The 20369-nt window shown below is 44.1% G+C and overlaps 1 protein-coding gene and 1 pseudogene across 3 annotated transcripts in view; one reads left to right on the top strand and one right to left on the bottom strand.

Annotated features, from left to right (window-relative positions):
• Zmat3 (zinc finger matrin-type 3) overlaps window positions 1-14230 on the top strand; it is a 31665-nt gene extending 17435 nt beyond the window's left edge. For 2 of the 3 annotated variants that reach the window (XM_034499920.2, XM_034499923.2), the window contains exons 3-6: window positions 3762-3881; window positions 5561-5727; window positions 5844-5944; window positions 7574-14230. In XM_034499920.2, the coding sequence (XP_034355811.1) occupies window positions 3762-3881; window positions 5561-5727; window positions 5844-5944; window positions 7574-7788 (603 nt within the window). In that variant the 3' untranslated portion in view covers window positions 7789-14230. The remainder of the gene's footprint in view (window positions 1-3761; window positions 3882-5560; window positions 5728-5843; window positions 5945-7573) is intronic. The other variant, XM_034499924.2, reaches the window with a different exon arrangement.
• A 3412-nt stretch (window positions 14231-17642) lies between these two features.
• Window positions 17643-18256, bottom strand: LOC117707626 (activated RNA polymerase II transcriptional coactivator p15 pseudogene; annotated as a pseudogene).
• Window positions 18257-20369: the final 2113 nt, after the last annotated feature.

Below are 20369 nucleotides of genomic sequence, written 5' to 3'. Positions count from 1 at the left end.
TTTTTTTTTTTTTTTTTAATTTGATAGCCATTCTTTAAGTAGCAATGCTCTTGATTTCTTACTCCTTTCAGAGCATCCTTTAAAAACAGGAAGTCAATTAAGAATATGAAGTCATGAACCTGAGTACTTATTTTATGACCTGCCTGATGTGCAATATTAGAAATACATCTAATATTTTTTGCTTTTGAGGACTGTGATTTTTGACAGCTGAGAATGGTCCCTGGGTGCATGCAGTGGGGCATGGTGTCATGGATTCTGCAAGTGGATGGTTATTTCCTGTTACTTCACTTTCTTAAGGACTTGGAAAACTTGATTACTGCTTCTAGTTGAATCGTCTTAGACTTACAGACTTGAGCTTCATCCAGTTTCCCAAGTATGGATGGTCTACATAGAAGTACAATTATCAACTCTCAGACACAGATCCTGAGCTGGGTATTTGGTGTGGAGACAAGCCCTTGGGAGTTGGCGGGAGGATGGTAGGATGGTCAGGTGTTTGGCTTGGCTTCCTAGTGAGTTCTAAGCCAGCATGAGCTGCCTAGACTCTGTTTCAAAAACAGCAGCAACAGTAAACTCACCCCAAGCACAGCAGAGCTCCAACGTGGATGGAAACTGTGCTCTCTGTGCTTTGCAAACTGTTGTTATCTCACTGCTGTCTACTGAGAGCCCCCTTTGTGTCTGGTGTCTAATATAAAATTAAAATTTACATGCAATTTTAATGTTTTCTTTTACTTTCTCCTTCTCCTCCCCCTCCTTTTCTCCTCCTCCTCTTCCCCTCCTTCTTCTTCTTCCCCTTCCTCCTCCTCCTCCCCCTCCCCTTCCTCCTCCTCCTCCTCTTCTTCTTCTCCCGCTCCTCCTCCTCCTCTTCCCCTCCCCTTCCCCCTCCCCCTTATCCTCCTCTATCTTTGTCTTCTTTAATGATCTTACAGTTTTTGAAGAACAGGTTTGTAGAGTGTTGCAGATTTTGCCTGGTTTAATTGAGTTTAGGCTATGTGGGTTTTGGCAAGAGTACTACAGACATGATGCTGTGTCCTTTCTGCTGCATGAGTCAGGGATGCTTCCATGGTGCTAATTATCTCTCAATTAAGGTGGTGCCTACAAGGATCTTCTTGGAAAAGATGCCGTTTCCCTGTTGAGTAAGGATCATACGGACAGATATTTTGAGACCGCATGTGTGTTTTTGTTTCTCATCGCACTTTTGCTTAGTTAGTGATGTTTCTCATCCTCAGTGACTATTAATTACAGTGGGGCTTGCCAAAGAGTGTGGGGAGGGGTGGTGCTGGGCATGGGACCAGGGCTTCGCTCATGCCAGGCATGTGTTCAGTCACTGAGTTCCCCTCCTCAATTCTTAATTTTGGGATAGTCCTGTGTTTGCTGCTCTTGTTGGTGGCATGAACCTGGGACAGTGGGGCCTAAAACTGAGGTGGACTGTAGTCCCATTCAGAAGCCAACTTTATCCAGAGCATCAGACAATTTATGCTCTGAGGGTTAAGAGGAGTCACCTGAGTAAAATGTACTACCACAAGGACAAGCCCAATGTGGTAAAACATGTTTTTCCATAGAGGCATATGAATAAGAACAGCTGAAGTTAACCCACTCCTGTCTGGTACATACACCTGGGAGGAGCATGAATGTACATTGTAAGAACAGTTCTATGTTTTCTAAAGACACTGAGGTCACAAGACTGTGTCTTGGTTTGTTTTTGGAGTTTTCTCACAAGCACTCAGAATTCTCCTCACAGGTTTTTTTTTTTTTTTTTTTTTTTGGTATTGTTTTTGTATTGTGTTCTGAGACTTTGTCACCTAGGCAGGCCTTGAACTTGTATGAGCCTCCATCTGCTTTTGTTCATTTGTTTATTTGGTATAGACCCTCACTGTATAGTCTTGACAGGCTTGGAACTCACTATGGAGACTAGGCTGGCCTTGAACTAGAGATCCACCTGCCTCTGCCTCCTCAGAGCTGGGCGGGATAAAAGGTATATATGACCACAACCATCTGCCACATATTTACTCATTGTCTATAAGAAAGCCTGGTAAAGTGAACTAGCGTTGGAACACAAATGGAGAAGAAGGCCAAGGGCAGAGCTTAGGGTCTGACAGGAGAAGAGAGATGGGAAGAGGTAAGAGGGAGCCATGGAAGACAGAACATCCTGAGAAGGACTGAGGGAGGATTAACGGTGCTGTTATGCTTAAAGTTCACATAAGAAAACAATGATAGAGGGGACCAGAAGCTTGACTCTCTGGTAGTCTCATGGAAATGGTTTGGATGGCAGGGGATGGAACTTTAGGCCATCTGCTGGTCCTTAGTTCATTCCTAGGAGTTAGCAGGTAGTAGATGGTAAATGTCGCTATGAAGGCTTAACTTTTACAACATGGCTTAAAAGTAATGAACTGTTTTACCCGTATTTAGAGTAATTTTAAAGGTTTATTTGATATTGTATATGTATACCTTCATGAATATATTTGCAGCATGTGTATTTTGGAGTGTACAGAGGCTGAAAGAAGGCGTTGATCTCCTAGGATTGCAATTACAGGTGCTGTGAGCTGCCTAATGTGGGTGGTGGGAACTGAACCCAGGTCCTCTACAGTGGTGGGAAGCTCTCTTAACTTCTGGGTCATCTCTGCAGTCCCATCAGAGTGCTTCTGATTCTTCCCACCAGTTTGTATTTATTTATTAGCTTATGAAATATACTCTTGTAATTTATAACTTAAAACTTGGTGAGAAAGGCCACTCTGACTTGGGAGAAGGTCAGAGTGTTGCCACAAGCCACCAAGATGTGTGATATAGGCTGCACTGAGAAGGTTTAAAGTCATGGCTCTGCTAATGTTACTCCTGAAGGCTTGTGCCTACTCCCACAACAATTCCTCCACTGTGAGGCATGGTCGGTATCAGCAGATTGGTACAGGGTTTCTATGAGCAGTGATGGACCGAGGCACATTGACCTCTATGAAGTGACCCTATGTAAGGGCTATTTTTGTAAAAGTGATTGGATTAGCCATCTCATTACTTGATTCTGAAGCCAGTTAGATCAGAGCGTCTTGAGATTCCTATTGAAGCAGTGGTGTGTAAATGGGGATAAGCTTTAGGCAGGACACAGTACTGGGGGCCGCGAGCCCTCTCTAGAAACTTAGAGGAAATTTAATTTCTTTTGGCTGTATTCTGTTACATACTCCAGATAAATACAATGGTTCTCTTAGAGCCAAACGGTAGACTCTGCCCTTGGTTAGTTATTACTGGCAATTTGACACAATCCCTGGATACAACCCCTTGGGAAGAGGGAGCCTCAGTTGAATGACTGCTTCAATTGGGTTGGTCTTGGCCATGTATGTAAGATGTCTTGATTAACAGTTGATGTCAGAGGGTTCAGGCCACAGCGAGTGTCACCATCTTTACCTAGGGTGGGGTCTGGGCTGTATAAGAAAGCCAGCTGAGCATGGGCCAGCGAGTAAGCCAGGAAGCAGCGTTCACCTGTGGTTTCTGCTTTGAGTTCTGTCCGGCCTGCTTACGTTTGTGCTCTGATTCAGTGACCCGAAAGTGCAAGCTAAACTAAACCTTTCCCTCTACCAAGCTGCTTTTGGTCATGACATTTACCACAGCAACAGAACACAGAGCAAGCACAGACTCTTTTAAGATGGAGCTGGAGCCGGCCAGTGGTCTGTTGTCCTGGGTGTACATCAAAGATAGGGCTGCCGGGTGGGTGCATCCATGATCGACATCTGACAAAGGATCCTCTTTGTGATTGTCTGCTTTGTGTCTACCTCTAGGGTAAAAACCATGGCAAGAAACTCCGAAATTATTATGCAGCTAACAGTTGCCCTCCTCCAGCCAGGGTGAGCAGCGTGGCAGAGCCTGTAGCCACACCCCTCGTTCCTGTCCCTCCACAGGTGAGGCAGTACAGTACAAAGAGGCTGTCATATACACGTGGTCATGAGTACAGTTGCCTGTGCCTGTGTCTGTCAGGGTCAGGCTGGGCAACACCCTGAAAGGTTCTTGGTACTCTTAACTCCTGTAGCTGGATCTGCCAGAGTTTTTGAACTTGGGAATCTCTCATTGGACTTCGCAGTGATGTGTGGGATGATGGAACAATATTGTTCTGTCCATTGTTCTATGTCTTTAAATTTAGGTTAAATGACCATGTGACATCTACATTTTGCTCTGGGGAAAAAAATTAAGAACATTTAAGGGCTGGAGAAATGGCTCAGTGGTTAAGAACATTTACTGCTCTTGTGGGACCTGGGTTTTGTTCCAAGCACCCACAGGGTGGCTCACAATCATCTCGAACTCCAGTTGTATGGGAAGTTAGTTCTTCTGATTTCTGAGAGTGCCAGGTCTACACGTTGCACATACATACATGTAGACAAAAACTTGACATATATAAAGTAAAACCTAAAAAATTCCATTAAAATATTATTTGATTATCTTGATTGCTTTGATACTGTCTTAAATCCCACACACTAGGTAACTTTATAATTGGCTTCATTCTAGTCCTGGACCCTCGCCTCATTTAGTATTTGCTATTACTTGGAATTGCTGGTCTTATTCAAAACTTGGTCCATGGGCTAGCAGGGTGAGCCTCACAGGGGCTTTATTAGAAGCCTGGGAAAGCTGAGTAACTTTCCGTGATGTTGTAAAGCAAAATTTTGTTTCATCCATGCTTGGTGGTCTCAACCACCAAGGTATAATGTTACTTTCTGGAGTGTTTTCCTCCTTCAAATAGGTAACCCTGCTGAGTCTCCTCAGACTCTTGGGAAATTGAGATACATTAGAAGTGGCAGCAGAAGTGCTTCCAGCCAAGTGGTTTTTACATTTTGAATTTCTTTGGGATGCTCTAGAGTCAGGTGGCTCTCCCTTTCCTCTTGGGAAAACAGCACAGGCTACTTTGTTTGTTTAGCACAAACTCTGTGACATATGAAGATACCATGCTGTCTCTGGAGACTCTTCTCTTCCAGGTCAGACAATGCTAGTTCCCCCCTCACCTCCCAGTTGTTCTAGATAAGGTATGGCATCCACAATCTTAACGCTAGACTCTCTTCTACCAAAGTTTACTTTGTAGCTTTTGCTAGCCCAGTGCAGTTTAGTATCTTGTGTCTGGTGGTTTCCTGACTTAGCAGGTGTTTTCCCTGGTTGTATATGCACAGGTGGTTTGGAGAGGTTATAGGACTAGAACTTTCAAAACTTTGAGTCTAGGTGGGCTGCTTCAGTACACAGTTGGTGCTCAGTAAGGTGGGCTACTCAGTATACAGTAGGTGCTCATTATTTATTGGTGGATTTTGACTAGACTTCCCTGGCAAGAAGATTTTAGCCTGCCTTATTTACTTGCCTCCTACCTTAAATGTCCACACTTTGAAACCATGTTTTCAGTGGACACCAGGTAGTGCTTTGGTTCATAGGTAATTGTCATCCAAAATGGGGTAAAGGGTCTCCCCGTCTCTCTCCCTGGATTTACTTTCTTATAAAATTCAGCGCCTGTTGTCGTGCCCTAGGCTTTGGTTCTGTCTCAGGGCTCTGAAGGATCTTGGAGGAGAGGGAAAGTGTAACTATTCTTTTGTGTCTTTGCTGGCAGGTGGGCTCCTGCAAGCCAGGGGGCAGGGTGATCCTGGCCACTGAGAATGACTACTGTAAACTGTGCGATGCCTCCTTCAGCTCCCCTGCCGTGGCCCAGGCTCACTACCAGGGGAAGAACCATGCCAAGAGACTTCGCCTGGCGGAAGCTCAGAGTCACTCATTCTCGTAGGTATTGCCTTTGCCTCTGAGGACAGATTGTTATGTGAGAGCCACTGTGGTAGAGGAGGAACCGAAAGGCAGCCTTGTTCAGCGACTCACTCATTTCAAATTCCTTTCACCAGGGACTCCATAGAGGCGGGGCAACGGCGGACCCGGAAAGAAGGGAATGAATTTAAGATGGTGGCCACCAGGAGGAATATGTATACAGTCCAGAGCAATTCAGGTAGCCTGTGTGTCCCGGTGTACAGAGCATACATGTGTCTGCAAACGATAGCAGTAGGTGGCCCCAAGGAATTAGGTTAGTGGGTGTTTTCCTGAGTTGTTCTTCTGGCTGTTCAGGCTGCTCTTTATTTCTGGAATGCTTTATTTCCTATTCAGTATAGTATTTATCTTGGTCTTAGTGTTTTAGAGTCTGTTTAAAAAAAAATAGTTATCAGATTAAATATGTAAAGCCCATGAGCAAATGGGCCTCCTGGGGGCCGGAAAGATGGTGCAGGCATGGAAGCATGAAGACCTGAGTTTGATTTCCAGTCTCAAGTGGAAAAAGCCAGGTGCAGCCATTCATACCTCTTCTCTCAGGTGAAGACGGAAGGTCCCTGGAGCTCACTGGCCTAACAGCCTATCTGAACCAGCGAGCTCCAGGTTCAGACTCTGAGAACTCTGGAGACTCTGGCTCAAAATATAAGTTGGAGAGTTATTAAGAAAGAAACTGGACACCTGTGCGAGCATGCATGTATACTCACACTTCCTGATTTTAAGTCACACTATGTCCAGTGTGGTCTTTATACAGGTAATAAGTGAGAATTACCTAGGGAATTCTAGTGATGTGTGTGTTCAATGGAGAGCCGTGTGTTTATGGAGACGTTCTCTGATTATTCTATTCCTGGCCACCACAGCTTCCAATGCTATGAATGCCAGCAGGGGCTGTTTGTACAAGCAGGAAAACAAAAACAGATTTCACCGAATAACAAGAGACAGCTAAATAACAAAATACAAAAAGTTGGAAAAACCTTTGCTCTGATGAATGTAATTTCAGTGTATTACTAGTTATGACCAATGTCAACTAGAAGACAAAGACGGTCAGGCTATATTTCAAAAGCTAGGTGAGATGAAAAAACATCCCCTAGCTGTGTCAATGCCAAGGAAAATACATTTTAGGATGGGGATGACACAGGTTAGGTTCGGAGTAGAGTAATCCAAATACAGAGACTGGGCTGGAGCCATGGGCTTTACTGTGGTCCTCACACTGGCTTCAGATTTGTCACAGGCTCCCAAGTGCTGAAGTATAGGCACAAACCACCATGCTCTGTCACAGTCTTTAAACATTCACTTTTAAGAGCCACAAGCATTTAGAACTTTATCACAGGCTTGGCTCTGTAGTCAGTGCCCTGGCACTAGTTGGAAAATCATTTTATGTTTGTAGATTAAACTTCTATGTACATGTAATTAAAGAAAAAAAAATCCATTCACCTCTCCTTCCTTCAAAGTTAAGAGTCTGAATTTGAATTTAGAATTATTGATTACAATGAGGACTAGTGGAATGTTTTTACTAAATAGACATTCTGAGGATCTGCATGTGTGTGTGTTGAGTGTGTAAAGGCTAGAGGTTTAGTTTTGGGGTATCTTTCTCTATTGTTCTCCACCTTACATTTTAAGACAGGATCTCTCACCGAACCTATAGCTCACTGATTGGCTAGCTAGCAAGTCCCCAGGATCCTCCTGTCTCTGCCTTCCACACTGTGGTTACAAGCCCAGGCCACAAGGCTTTTATGTAGGTTCTAGAGACTTGAACTCAGGTCCTCCAGCCCCCCCTCTCCTCCCTTGACTACCTCACTTCTGTCTCTTTCGTCAGCAGGACCTTACTTCAATGCCCGATCTCGGCAGAGGATCCCGCGAGATCTCGCCATGTGCGTTACTCCGAGTGGCCAGTTTTACTGCTCCATGTGTGACGTCGGAGCTGGTGAAGAGGTGGAGTTTCGGCAGCATCTTGAGAGCAAGCAGCACAAAAGCAAGGTGTCCGAGCAGCGGTACAGGAGCGAGATGGAGAACCTGGGCTATGTTCAATGATGGCCATCCTCACAGAGAAGCCTGCCCTGCCTGTTTGCCTTCTGTCGACCTGCCTTGCTTTGTGGTCCTCCATGCGTACATTCCTCATTTCTCTGCTTAGTGCGAGTAACCTGCAGTGGCGCCATGAGCCGTCAGGTCAGGGTGGGGGAGGGAAGTGTGCTTCTTAGGTCATGAAGATGCTCTTTTGGGCCAACTGTGTCAAACAACTCACAGTGGTGTGTGAGCTTCCTGCCCCATCAGGTGTAACTTCTTATCTTGGCCAAGTTCTGGTTAAGCAGCAGTAGCCTGACCATTTAGAGCTACAGTTATTTAAAAATGGCATCTGCTTTTGCGGTTTTAGGTTTACGCACATTAGACAAATTGACTTGAGTTCTTCTAATTATAGAGAAAACAGGTAAACAGAGATTCCCATCTCCTGATGCTCCTGGGAAGCATGACCACCACGGTGTGGTGTCAGTCAGATGTGCTGTTATGGTGTGTGCTTGGTCTCTCAGCAGCACCTGGTTCCCTATGGCATATCCCCCCCCCATAATAACACATAGGTTTTCTTGAATTCATATACGTCCAGAATACTGTGTTCTTCTGAACATGTAACTTCATCTCCAGTTGTGAACTGCACACGTGTGATTGCCATCTCCTCCCCCACTTGGATCAGCTTCTCCGCTCACCCCGTTCTCATGACCTCACTGTGCTGTCAGGTTTGGAGACCCAGATTTGACTGTTTAATGAGTTGAAGATGGATATTCTTTTAGAAGATATATTTTCAGATGATTCAAGGAAATGCAAGGATGTGTTTGAGATTTCAATTTGGAATTCTATTTTCACTGATGATTATGTGAACTCATGGGATAGTCATTATTTTATAGCTTTTTGATGATTGTATTCTGACACTGCCCTGACAGGTAATGGGCGTGCCCAGGAAATACCCCTGTCTGCTATTTCTTAAGTGGAAAATTTCCTTTCTCTTTCTCTCTCTTCTTCTCTTCTTCTTCTTCTTCTCTTCTTCTTCTTCTTTCTTCCTTCCTTCCTTCCTTCCTTCCTTCCTTCCTTCCTTCCTTCCTGTCTCCTTCTTTTTAAAGCTGATCAAGTTTCAGTGTCATTTCCAATAGAAAAACATATAACTATTGCATTTACTTCTTTGCCTCCTTGAAGAGACTGAAAACACAGATGACTTTGGTGTCTAATGATTATAATGGGATTCTTATTTTTTAAATAAAAAGCCATAGTGTATGTGTAGACAGACTGACGGAGTGTTATGTGAACTTGTGTTCACTGTGTGTTCTTTGTCTTCTCCTTTCTCCTTCATGTGGGTGAGGCCAGCATGCCCGTGCATCTTAGGGAAGTGTGCTTCTGCACAAGGCTTACAGCAAGCAGTGTTTTGCACTATAACAAATACATATTTCAGTACTCATGTCACCAGAGAACTCTCTGGGCAGATGGAGAGGGAGGAAATGCTTGGCTCCCTCCCTTCCATTCTTGCATTAGAGCAGTTGAGACCCATAATTAAAGGTTAATTTTATGATTAGCTTCTGGAACAATACCTGGTTACTTTCTCCTGGTGAAATGCTGGTTTCTGGAAAAGTAGAACTATTTGGTTAAGTATTTTCCTCTTAGAAACAGAAGAAAGAACAGTGTTAGCTTAAGATTTGATCTCCATTTGCAACTCCTCATACCAAGGACTCTTCTGTGGCCATCTACAGAGTTGGCCAGTTTACGGCAATTTAGGGTGTATCTTGTTAGCCATTTGGTTATTCATTTTGCTGCTAAATATAATTCTTTGGTGGACTTAAATATATTGCTGGCCACTTGGTTCTGTGGTTGTTTTAACAGTCTCATTTGTTCTCTCTGCAGGGTGTGCATCTGTGTGTCTCTGTGTTTGTGTCTGAAGATACATGCCCCCACCCCAACCCCCCAGTTTTACATGATATCTCAGAGAGAATTTCACCCCATCTTTATATCAGATAACTTTGAAAGATCCTGGGTATGGATTTACATTTTATAAAAGTGACATTCATCTGATTTGAGTTTTTTTTCCTCTGGGAATCATTTCAAAGGATGTCCCCCTCCCTGCCCCAAATACTCTCCTCCTGTGTAAACAGAAAGCAGTAGACTTAAGGGCTTGATGTGTCTTCAAGCCTTGTGAATTCAGGTTTCTAGTCTCCCAGTGCCCTTAATGGATGTTAGGGACGCATACGTGTGGTTTCTTTTGGAGTGAACTGTTAGATTTGTAGTGTTTTTTTCCGTATTCCTTTGCATTAGAGAGAGTGATGCGTTTGTTTTATGACACTCCAGTGCCGGGTTGCCTATGATTAACTCAGTTTGTTTCTGAACTCTGGAAGTTTATAAGTAAGTGCTATGGTCATTGTTACAGGTTACGTGGATGTCTGAAAGACTTCGAAGTTTCCTGGCTGAGGCTGTATCGTCCTTACTTGTATTCAGTGGGTAGGGCAGAGGCTATCAGAACTACACAGTGCGGTTTCTCACTATGTGAACTCTGTATGGACAGCATCCCTTCCTTGTCTGATCAAGCTATGGTGGCATCTGAGCCAGTTAGGTGAGCTCTCTGTTGGCTTCGTTTTTCGGTAGGATTGGCCCTCTGTTCCCAGGAAGCTGTACATTATGGTGTGTCACAGTCATGGATGGATAGAAGTGTAAAAAAAGAGAGACCTTAGTCCAAAATTAAGTAGATTTCCGTTTCCTCAATTATTTGTAGCATTGAAGTCTGTTCTTGTGGCTCTCTGCTTCATGATGAGGCCAGTCAGAACACCCAGATCTAAGGCTTCAGGAAGAGTCCAGTTTCAGTCAGATGGCCTGGATCCCATATGCTGTCAGAGGGCTTTAGCTTTGGAGGTTCAGCCATAGCCCTGTGTCCTTTGACCTTTTAGACTTTACATTGAGCAGAGACTTTGCTGCTCTGGGTTGATCTGGGTCCTGCCGCTTATGAATGCATGCTTATTACTTTACACCTGTCTGCTTGCCTTTTACAAACTGAATCCTGCATTTTCTACAATATTTTTCCACACTATTTGTCTTGATAAAAAGCTCCCTCCTCACCTCTTTCCCTTTTAGTCTGCCATGGCCTTAGAGAATTAGTGAGGAGGTTTCAAGCCCTGGAGATGGAAGAAGGACCATGGCTGAGAGCCTGTGATCTGCTGAGGTGACTCTCCCACCTCACCTCAGAGCTGCCCTACAGAGCTCGGTCCATGCAACCTTACAATCCCAATAGGGAGGAAAATTTTACAAACACATGCACTCCTGTGTAGACAGGATCTAAAAGTTGACAGTGGGACTTGGAACTATCCCAGCCGGTGTTTCCAGGGAGATTGAGCAGTGGCAGTCCAAGGGCAGACAAGTAGCTTCCTTGTAGTGCTTTCTTTGCAGAGAGGCTCAAGAACAGTAGTTTGGAAAGTTCTGTAAATGTCAGGACTTGGGCTGGAAGTATTTCAGAGAAATTGGTGGGCCTTGTACCCGGGTGGTGGAGTGTCTTTAGAAATGAGGAAACATTTTGTTGGTGTATGCAGAAGTTTAATGTAGATATTTGAACAGGTGTTTTTAAAAAAAAAATCTACCTTGCTCCCTCCCCTTAAATCTCTGTTAGGAGTTTTATATGTGATTTAAAAAAAAAAAAATGCTTTGTTGCTTTTGTGTTCTGTTTGGGCAAGTCTCCTGTGAGCTGCTGTGTGGACACCCGCTATGTAAATAGCTTCTCATGAGACATTTATATGGATAGCCGTCGGCATTTCCTTCCATTATCAATAGGGACTCTTTGTGAACGCCCTTTCTCTGTAGCTACCAAAAAACCAGTCCTGGCTTATGGTCCTGTGTGACCTTGTATCCGTTAAACCCAGAATATGAGTGCCTTTAGCAAGCATTTCACAGAGGGTAGAGATGACAGGATTTACTGCCATTAGCCACTGTTCATAAGATAGCTTGAAATAGCAATGGTCCTTGTGACTTCTATTCTGTGGTCCCTCCACCTCATTTCTTAGTGCAGTCTCAATTTGCTTTTGAGTAAAGCGGTACTCTGGGTGGGAGTCTGGCTGCTGAGGCTGTCATCAGTAGTCATCTCCGTGGCTGTGTTTGATGCCACACAGGACTCAGAGTTTGAGATGCTGATGTTGGAAAAAACATCCTGCACTGACCGTGCTCCGACTTGGTTCTTCTATAGTGTGGAGAGAATTATGTATCTACAAACAAAGTGTATTGAGAGACTGCCTGGGATAGGTAACTCCGTCCGGGTCATGCTATACTTCATCTCCGCGTGGATGGAGGACCTTTCCAAGCAAGCTTGAGGCCTTTGAAAACGACACTTTCCTTACTTTGATTAACTGAAAACATTATATTTCCCGAGGTCCTTATAATCTATAATCTTTCAAACATATGATTAATCCAATTTTCATGTAGAAATAGTAACGTTTGCCTCAGGATTATATTATGAAGAATTTTGGACATTTGTCAAAGTGGAAAACATTTTGGAGCACACCTAACTCTGTCTCCTATTGACATTCCCCATTCGGGTTCCTCTGTCTGCCCATCAGGACAGATGGCTCCATACATTTCAGACAGCATCCATACCATGGGTGTCATGTGCTAGGATTTAATATCTAAATGTTAATGTCTTAGGAAGACTGCATGTCTAGGTGATTACTTGAGCCAGTAAACAGTGTTTGTTCTCTCCTGTGGTGGATATCAGTCTTCCTTGTTTCTGTTCCTGAGTGTGCTTAGAGTTTCAACAAGCCTGCACCGGGCTACGTGGCCCACAAACGTGACGTTCCCGACAGGACTTGCTGTGACCTCCCAGGCGCTGTAACTACTCTCCTCCTATGCCTGTACATAGCAGGATTAAACTCTGAGACAGCAGTTCTGTCCACTGAGGGATGGGCAAGCCTTAGAGCAGTCTACAGCTTTCCTCCAGTCACGTCAGGGAAGACTGCAGTCTGCCTCCATCCTGTGCCCACCCGCTGTGGCCAGCTCTGCAAGAACTGAAGGGGTTTGCTCAGGTCGGATAAATTGGATGGGGAGAACCAAATCACAGTCCAACCTTGAGCGCTTTAGGATATAATCTTAGGCTTCCCGTGTAACTGAGCACTTTCTTTGTGCCCTTAGATGGACTGTATTTATTTTTTACCAACTAGAATTTTAGTTTTAGACATTTCACAGTTCTCTTAACGTAGAGATACTCCTGTGGTCACTTGTTGTTTTGTGACGTTCCATGTAGCTCAGGTGAGTCAATTCTACTATGTAGCCAAGGATGACCTTGAACTCCCCCGATCCTCCTGCCTCCACCTCCTGGTGCTGGGATTACAGGCATGTACCACCATGCCAGGCTGTAAATTGTAGTTTTAATTAAGTCCAAAGCAATTGATAAAAATCTCACTGCACTGTTGAATACCAACTCATGCAGGGTCTGTCTGATTGTTTCTGTCTTTAAATGGCTTTTACGACCACTCTGTCAACGTCTGTGCTCACTTGACTCCCTCCCCCGTGAAAATGGTGTTCTCCATCACTGACCCCTCTCATGCACTCTCAACCTGATGCTTTTTTGTTGGTTTTAAGAAATGACTTCATATGTCAGGGTGAGCGATACTATCTTTGGCCAAAGCCCTTATTGGGAGCAAACCCTCCTGGAAGTGGCTGATCATTGTTCTGCCTTCTTTTGGTATCTGATCACCCACCAAAGGTTCTGTAAGCCAGTGTGTCATTTTGTAAGTCTCACGTTGACTCTGCTCACCCATGGCCTGCCCCTCCCTGCCCCCTACCAGTCAACTACAGTGACCTGGGTTGTGTGGTTTTATGTGTCGTCTTCGAAATGCCTTATTGGGTATGCCAGGCTCTGCTGTCAAGCCTCCCAGCTGTCTGCTGGGACATACGTGTCCTCTTTGGGGTGTGTGCTCTTGATCCGGAAGCAAAGCTGATCTTGCTTTCAGTATCAAGGGTATGTCTTAATACAGTTATTGTCTTAAGTTAGAAATGAAGCAGGAAGCTGAGAGAGAGAGAGTGTGGAACCCTTCATGTGATCAGTGTGGCGACCTGTAAATGTGCTTCTGCTGGTTCACTAAAAAGGATGCAGCTAAGAAATGCCAGTTCAAACCAGAAAGCAGGGCTGTATCATATCACGCTCTCTACTTGTCACTTGGCTGTTGAGAATCTGAGCAGGCCGTTGGACAGTGGGCCAGTCTATGTTCTGGGGCTACAGAGCTGACTGACGTCACAGGATTCAAACCAATCAACTGTGAATTGTGAAATTGAAATTGCTCTTTCGGTTTTTATTTTCTTCAGCCTATCAAATATAGAAGTCTGAATGTTATTTAAGCTTGTACCACTTATGTTGGCTCATCTTGGCTGTGTATTCTCATGTATGTACTGACTTCTGATAAAGGCTTGATGACATTGTAACGGGCTTTTTGTGTTCAGTTCAATAAAACAGTTTCTGAGTCTTGTCTCCGAAGTGTTTGGTTGTGAATGGGAGATAAAGGCGCTCAGTGGTTAGCACACAGGTGTCATCCCCATACTGCGGATAAGATGTGAGTCCCCGTTCACAGCAGCATGTGATCTGAGGCTTAGAACACTTCTGTGCAGTTGGCTCATCCGTTCATCAGCCCTGCCCTTCTTCCCAGCTAGCCTGGGACTGGTGTGTGTTCTGTTTTGTGGTACCTTCTGATATTTATGTTCCCTTCACATTCTTAGAAAATGAGCCCAGAAGAATGCGGACCACTGCTGGAAAGAAACACATCAGAGAGCACACGCTCACTTACGTCTTGGGCGTTTCACCTATAAAATAGAGTTACGGACGTAATCACCGTAGAATGGAGGCTTCGTAGAGTCTTTGGAGTGCTGTGGGGTATATGGATCATGCTTTGAATTTAAGTGTCTGTTTGAAAAGTAGATTGTAAGTTTTAAAGATGGCGTGAGGAGGGCCATCAGAGGTGCCTGAATCACAGGAGCCTTGTAGCTTCCCTTCCGTGTAGGTGTCCCGAGATAGGGACCTTGGCTCACACTCCAGGATCATGCTCTACACCCGGATCAGGTCTACCCTTCATAGCTGCTTGTAAGACAGCACTGGACATTCCCAGGCTGCCAGTGACCTGATAGGAGAGTGTGAAGGCCACACCCAGTGTTCGTGAAGAGCTTTTAATACTAGTCTTTTGATCTCAGTGCATAAGAATTTATTCCTATTTGTGAGACACTCCGGTTATTGAGAACTTAGAAATGAAGACAACCAGTTTTCTATAGTGCAATGAATATTAATAGGACCGAGACAAAATCTTATTACAAATGTGTCTAACACACGTGTACCCTCCCCCCCAACATATGTGAGATGTGTCCTTGGTGAGAGCCCCTGGGATGTATTTAAGATGCAGTGTTCCTGATTCAGCGAGCAGATGTAGACCTGCCTTTGGAAGAGAGAGAATCTGGTAAGTTAGGCTTGCCATGTGAGTTTTAAAGTATGCAATTAGAACTTCAAATGTATTTTGGATGGCAGCCTTGCCTCCAGACAAGAACAAGATGGCTTTCATATTAGCTTCATTTTCTAATCTTTGTTAGCCAGAGGCTGTTTTGCTGATTTGGACAACAGTTCACTAGGTTGTGGACTCGGCCTGTAGGTCTGTAGCGCCACCTTGTGGACTCTTCCAAGCTTGCCGCTAGCTGTTGTGATGACCTTAATCAGGATTTAGGTTAAAAACTTGCAGAGGATATGAGTTTTACTGGTAAGTGAAGCAAAACTTGGATTAATTTGAAAATGAAGCAAATCCAGACATCGTATCTTCAATAATTATTGGTGAATGTTTCCCTTGATCAAGCTGCTGAAGTAACTATTGTGGTGAATGCCTATTTTATTTAAAACTAAACAAAACGACCCTCTAGCTCCACATTTTCCTGTGTGTGGATAAGAAACACAGACCTGAGAATGAAGTGATCGGAAGTGCAAGTCTCCAAACTGGGAGGAAGGAATTAGAGCTTCAAAAAAGATCATTGGAAGTTAACAAGAAAATGGCCTGAAGGCAAAGTTGCTGGATGAGGAGCTATCACCATGGCCGAAGAAACACTAAGCTCACCATACTAAGCTTTTTCTGAATGTATTGTATTTGTGGCAGAGACAGAATAGTTTCTCTTCGCTGCAGCTCAGGACACAGGACATTTTAAAGTATCCTGGACATTTGGAAAAGGCTGATGCTGGAGCCTGGTTCTTGTCCTATCTCAAGGTCAGGTCTAGAGTGAGGGTATGAGGTGGTTCTGGGCATTTCTTCTCATTCCTTCCTTTGTACTGTAGGTCATTTACAGCAGTATCTTAAAAGTGATTTTTTTTTTTTGACAAGCTAGATCCTGAACTCACTCTAATTTTCTGTTTCCCTATCCCTTGAGCCGTCAGTGTCTCTAGTTTCTTGAGTAGTTTCTGGAGCTGGTCCGTGCAGTGCTGATGAATTCTCTCTCCTGTTTACCTCTTTTTTGGTGACACCACTGTGTCTTGACAAACAGCCAGCAGTGTGGCTTGACCTACTTTTTTTTTTTTGAGTGTGTAGTATTCTCTTACATGATAACCTAAATTTTAGTTTGGGGAATTCCCCTCCTGATGGGTACACATTATTCTGAATTTAAATGAGTAATCTGCATAAAAAACGGGTTGCTTTGATCATTTTTTAGGGTGCAGTTGGGTGGCATCAAATCCGCTTACTTTGTTGTGCAGCCATGACCACCATCCCTCTCCTCAGCAGTTCTCATCTTCCTAATGTGAAACTTCTCACCAAGCACAAGCTTCCGTTCCTCCCTCCCCAGGGCCTGGCGGCCACCATTCTGCTTTCTGAGCTTATGAATTTGACTACCTGCGGAGCCTTACATCAGTGGGGTTCTGTAGCTCCCTCCCTTATTTGTCTTACTTCACTAAACATAATGTCCACAAGGTTCTTTCAGCACTGGGTTACATGTCAAAACTGCCTTCGTTTTAGAAGACGGAATAGTATTACATTGCATGCAAATGTATGCATTAGCTTGCCCATTCAGCCATCAGTGAACACTTGGTCGGCAACTCTAAATGACAACTCTAAGCATAGGAGTGTATGAAGGTGTATCCCCAGTCTTATATTTTGATACTAATTCCCCTTTCCTGTGAAGGGCTGCAGAGGAGGTGTGAGTCATTACACAGGTGATTTCTAGTGAACCTTCTGCCCATCTTAATTTGTAAAATAAAGGCTGGAGCCAGCGATTGGGCAGAGGAAGGGGAGGTGGAAAAATAAAGGTTGGTGGGAGGAGAGCAGGGGGAGGAGGACTGGAGGAAGACAATGGAGGAGGAAGACAAAGAAGGAGAGGAAGACTGGGAAGCAGGAGGTAGAAGGACAGATGCAGGGTCTGGAAAACCCTCAAGTTATAAGGGTCTCATAGCTGGGGAACAGAGTGGTGTAGGGGTATCTGCCCAATCTAGGCTTACAGAATATATTCATAATTACTGAGTTGTGTTTTCATTGACCGGTCATATCCGGGTTGGAGATTTAAATATCATCCGCTACATGAAGGTATATATAAATTAAGAATTAAAATGTATTCAGTGCATGCAGGTTGTATAGGATAATTAGGTAGACCTGTCTGCACACAGCACAGAGCTCAGCCTTCTCTTAAGACTGTTTTATTTTTGTTCTATTTAAAAAAAAAAAAAAACAGATTTAGAAGAGTGTAGGCATACATTTTTTTACAACCTACTTTTAATAAGAGTTCAACCTCTCCTCTAGCCCACCACCTAGCAGAGGTAGTGGAAGAGAAAAGGTTTTAGGATATGGGGGAAGTGGACCTGTTCAGCAATAGTTCTTTTGGGGCGAGCTCAGTCTTTCTTCTTGTTCTTCTTCTTCTTTTTTTTTCCCCCCCACTTAGAACATTTTAATAATGCACATTAAAAAAAAGTATTTGTCTTACAAATTGTTCTGCCATCCAAATATACCACAGCTTGGAAAACAACATTTAGAAAACAAAAGACAATGTAAAAAGACAGATTAAAACAACCACAACAGTACAGGCTTGATGTGGCTCAGATTTTACAGCTTTCTTACTGCATCATCTATGTCAGAGATCTGTTCCTTCAGCTGGCTCCACTGTTCCATGTTTAAAGAGATACCTTTTCTCCCTGGTTTCATTTCACCTTCTGAGTCCATCCAATATTCTTTAATATCAATTAGAATTTTTCCTTTAAAGTCCCGCACACTGACGTATCTCATCTTTCCAACCTGGAACATGTTATCATCTCCGCTGCTCTGCTTGGAGGACGCCAGGGCTCTAGAAGTCTCACCAGGCTTCTGCTTCTTCACAGGCTTCTCTGGAACAACTTGCTTTTTCCTCTTTAACTTGTTTTCAACTTCGCTGTCAGAATCACTGCCTGAAGAGCTTGAAGAAACAAGTTCCTTTGATTTAGGCATTGCTCTGCTCCTGCCGGTCCAACAGCCGCTACCTCGCTTGCTTGCTCGGGACTCTGAGCTCAGTCTTCTTTGGCAGCAGTTTAGTCCTGTAGCAAACACCAAATACGGACGTACGACTCAGCAGCTGCAGACCAGTCCTCTAGGCAGGCAGATACACACCAGGCAGCGCAACACTCGCCAACCAGCCTGAGGTGAGGCTGCTGTGGCAAGCTGCCACAGGAACCTCACGAGCAGTTCCTCTCAATGGTGGCATTACCACAAGTAGAGCTCAACAGTGCTATGTAAAGTAACCAATACATGAGTGTTCTTATCAAAGAATATCGAGGCCGAGCAAATCAAACCAAAGCTCAGTGCTTGTCTCCCACTGTCTGAAGGGTCACATTTATACTCCATCACACGTCCTGTCATGTGTTTGCTGTATCAAAACATCCTTTCACCTGTACTTGCTTCAGGAAAACATTCTTTCATGTATCTGCTTTAACAAAACATGCTTCTACCTGTGTGCCCCAGCAAAACACCATTTGACATAATTGACTTTCCAACGAAACTAGAAGTTTCCATTTCAGAATAGGCTCACCCTTCCCCTCATAGTTAAACCTATATTCTTGAGTTTGGTGTTTTGGTGTTTCTTTCAGTACCTATAGACGAATGATATGAAGTCTGTTGAGTGTTGTTATTTGCCTTATTTCCAGGTGATTTATTGAACACACTTTAGTTTTTCCTCTGCCAGCAGGCACACAGGAGCCATTCAGTATTTTCTCATAGCGAATACTTCAACACATCTATGATAAATTCTTTTCTTCTTTTTAAGTGTTCTCCTTTAAGACAGGATCTCATGGAGCCCAGGCTGTCCTCAGACTTCCTATGTAACAGTAGAAAACCTTGGACTCATGATCCTCCTGCCCTTACTTTCTGCGTGCTGGGATTACAAGTGTGCTATCATGCCTGGTGGTGGGGATCAGACAGGGCTCAGCATGTTAGGTAAGTCCTCCATCAACTGAGCCAGAGATAAGAACCTCCTTTATTCTTTCTTTAAAGACCTGCTGTGTGTGTGTGTGTGTGTGTGTGTCTGTCTGTCTGTCTGTCTGTCTGTCTGTCTGTCATGTTTGTGGGTACCCTTGGAGGCATCAGGTTCCCTGGAGAAGTTAGGCTGTCTGGAAGAATGGCAGGTGTTCTCGACTGTTGATTCATGTCTCTCTGGCTGCCTCTTTCCTAAGTGCTTGTATGAGGAATCTAGAATCTTACTCCACCACTTTGGAACTTACACACTGGCCCCAGGTCTCACTGTAGACGTGTGGAATTATAACATGTCTTTACTGAAGAGCCCTGGTGATATGTGGCCATATTAATGTTAGAGCAATTTTCAAACTCAGTAGCTGTTGGAATTACCTGGAGACTTGAAGCAAAGCAGAAAAGTTTTCCTCAGGAAGTTTCACCGTGTTCCTGGGTGTCTAGGGACTGTTGTAAGCACCTTAGGTGATTCTAATAGAGCCCAAGATTTTTAGGGCGACTGACATGAATATAGCATATGTGTCACTGGCTTTAATGGAATCCTCTCCACAAACCCTGGCTTCACCTATAGGGAGTGTAGTGGTTGGAATGGGTTTGACCCTCATAGATTCATGGGTTTGAATGCTTGGCCCACAGGGAGTGACACTTTTAGGCACTCTGTCCTTGTTCAAATAGGTGTGGCCTTGTTGGAAGAATATGTCATGGTGGGGTTGGGATTGGCGGTTCTATGCTCAAGCTCCACCCAGTGAGGAAGAGAGAGTCTTCTGCTGCTGCCTCTGGATCGAGATGTAGAACTCTCAGCTCCTTCTCCAGGACCAGGCCTGTCTGGATGCTTCCTGCTATGAGGATAATGGACTGAGCCTCTGAAACTGTAGGCCAGCTACAATGAAATGTTTTCCTTAGTAAGAGTTGCCTTGGTCATGGTGTCTCTTCACAGCAATGGAAACCCTAACTAAGACAGGGTGCCAGAGCAAATGGGTAACGGAATTTCTAATTCAGTGAATTAGCAGAACGTCTGAGCAATCTTTTTTGTTCTACTTCATGTACAATTGGTTCTTAGTCGATAGTTTGATTTAGTTACTGACACTTGTAAGGCACCAAGCACGTATCAAGTGATTGGAGAAAAGCTGTGTGAAGAACGCCATCTTACAACTTGCCACACAAAGGGAC

Source organism: Arvicanthis niloticus, chromosome 4 (genome assembly GCF_011762505.2).
Source record: "Arvicanthis niloticus isolate mArvNil1 chromosome 4, mArvNil1.pat.X, whole genome shotgun sequence".
In the NCBI taxonomy this organism is placed as follows: domain Eukaryota; kingdom Metazoa; phylum Chordata; class Mammalia; order Rodentia; family Muridae; genus Arvicanthis; species Arvicanthis niloticus.
This window is presented reverse-complemented; position numbering and strand designations above follow the sequence as displayed.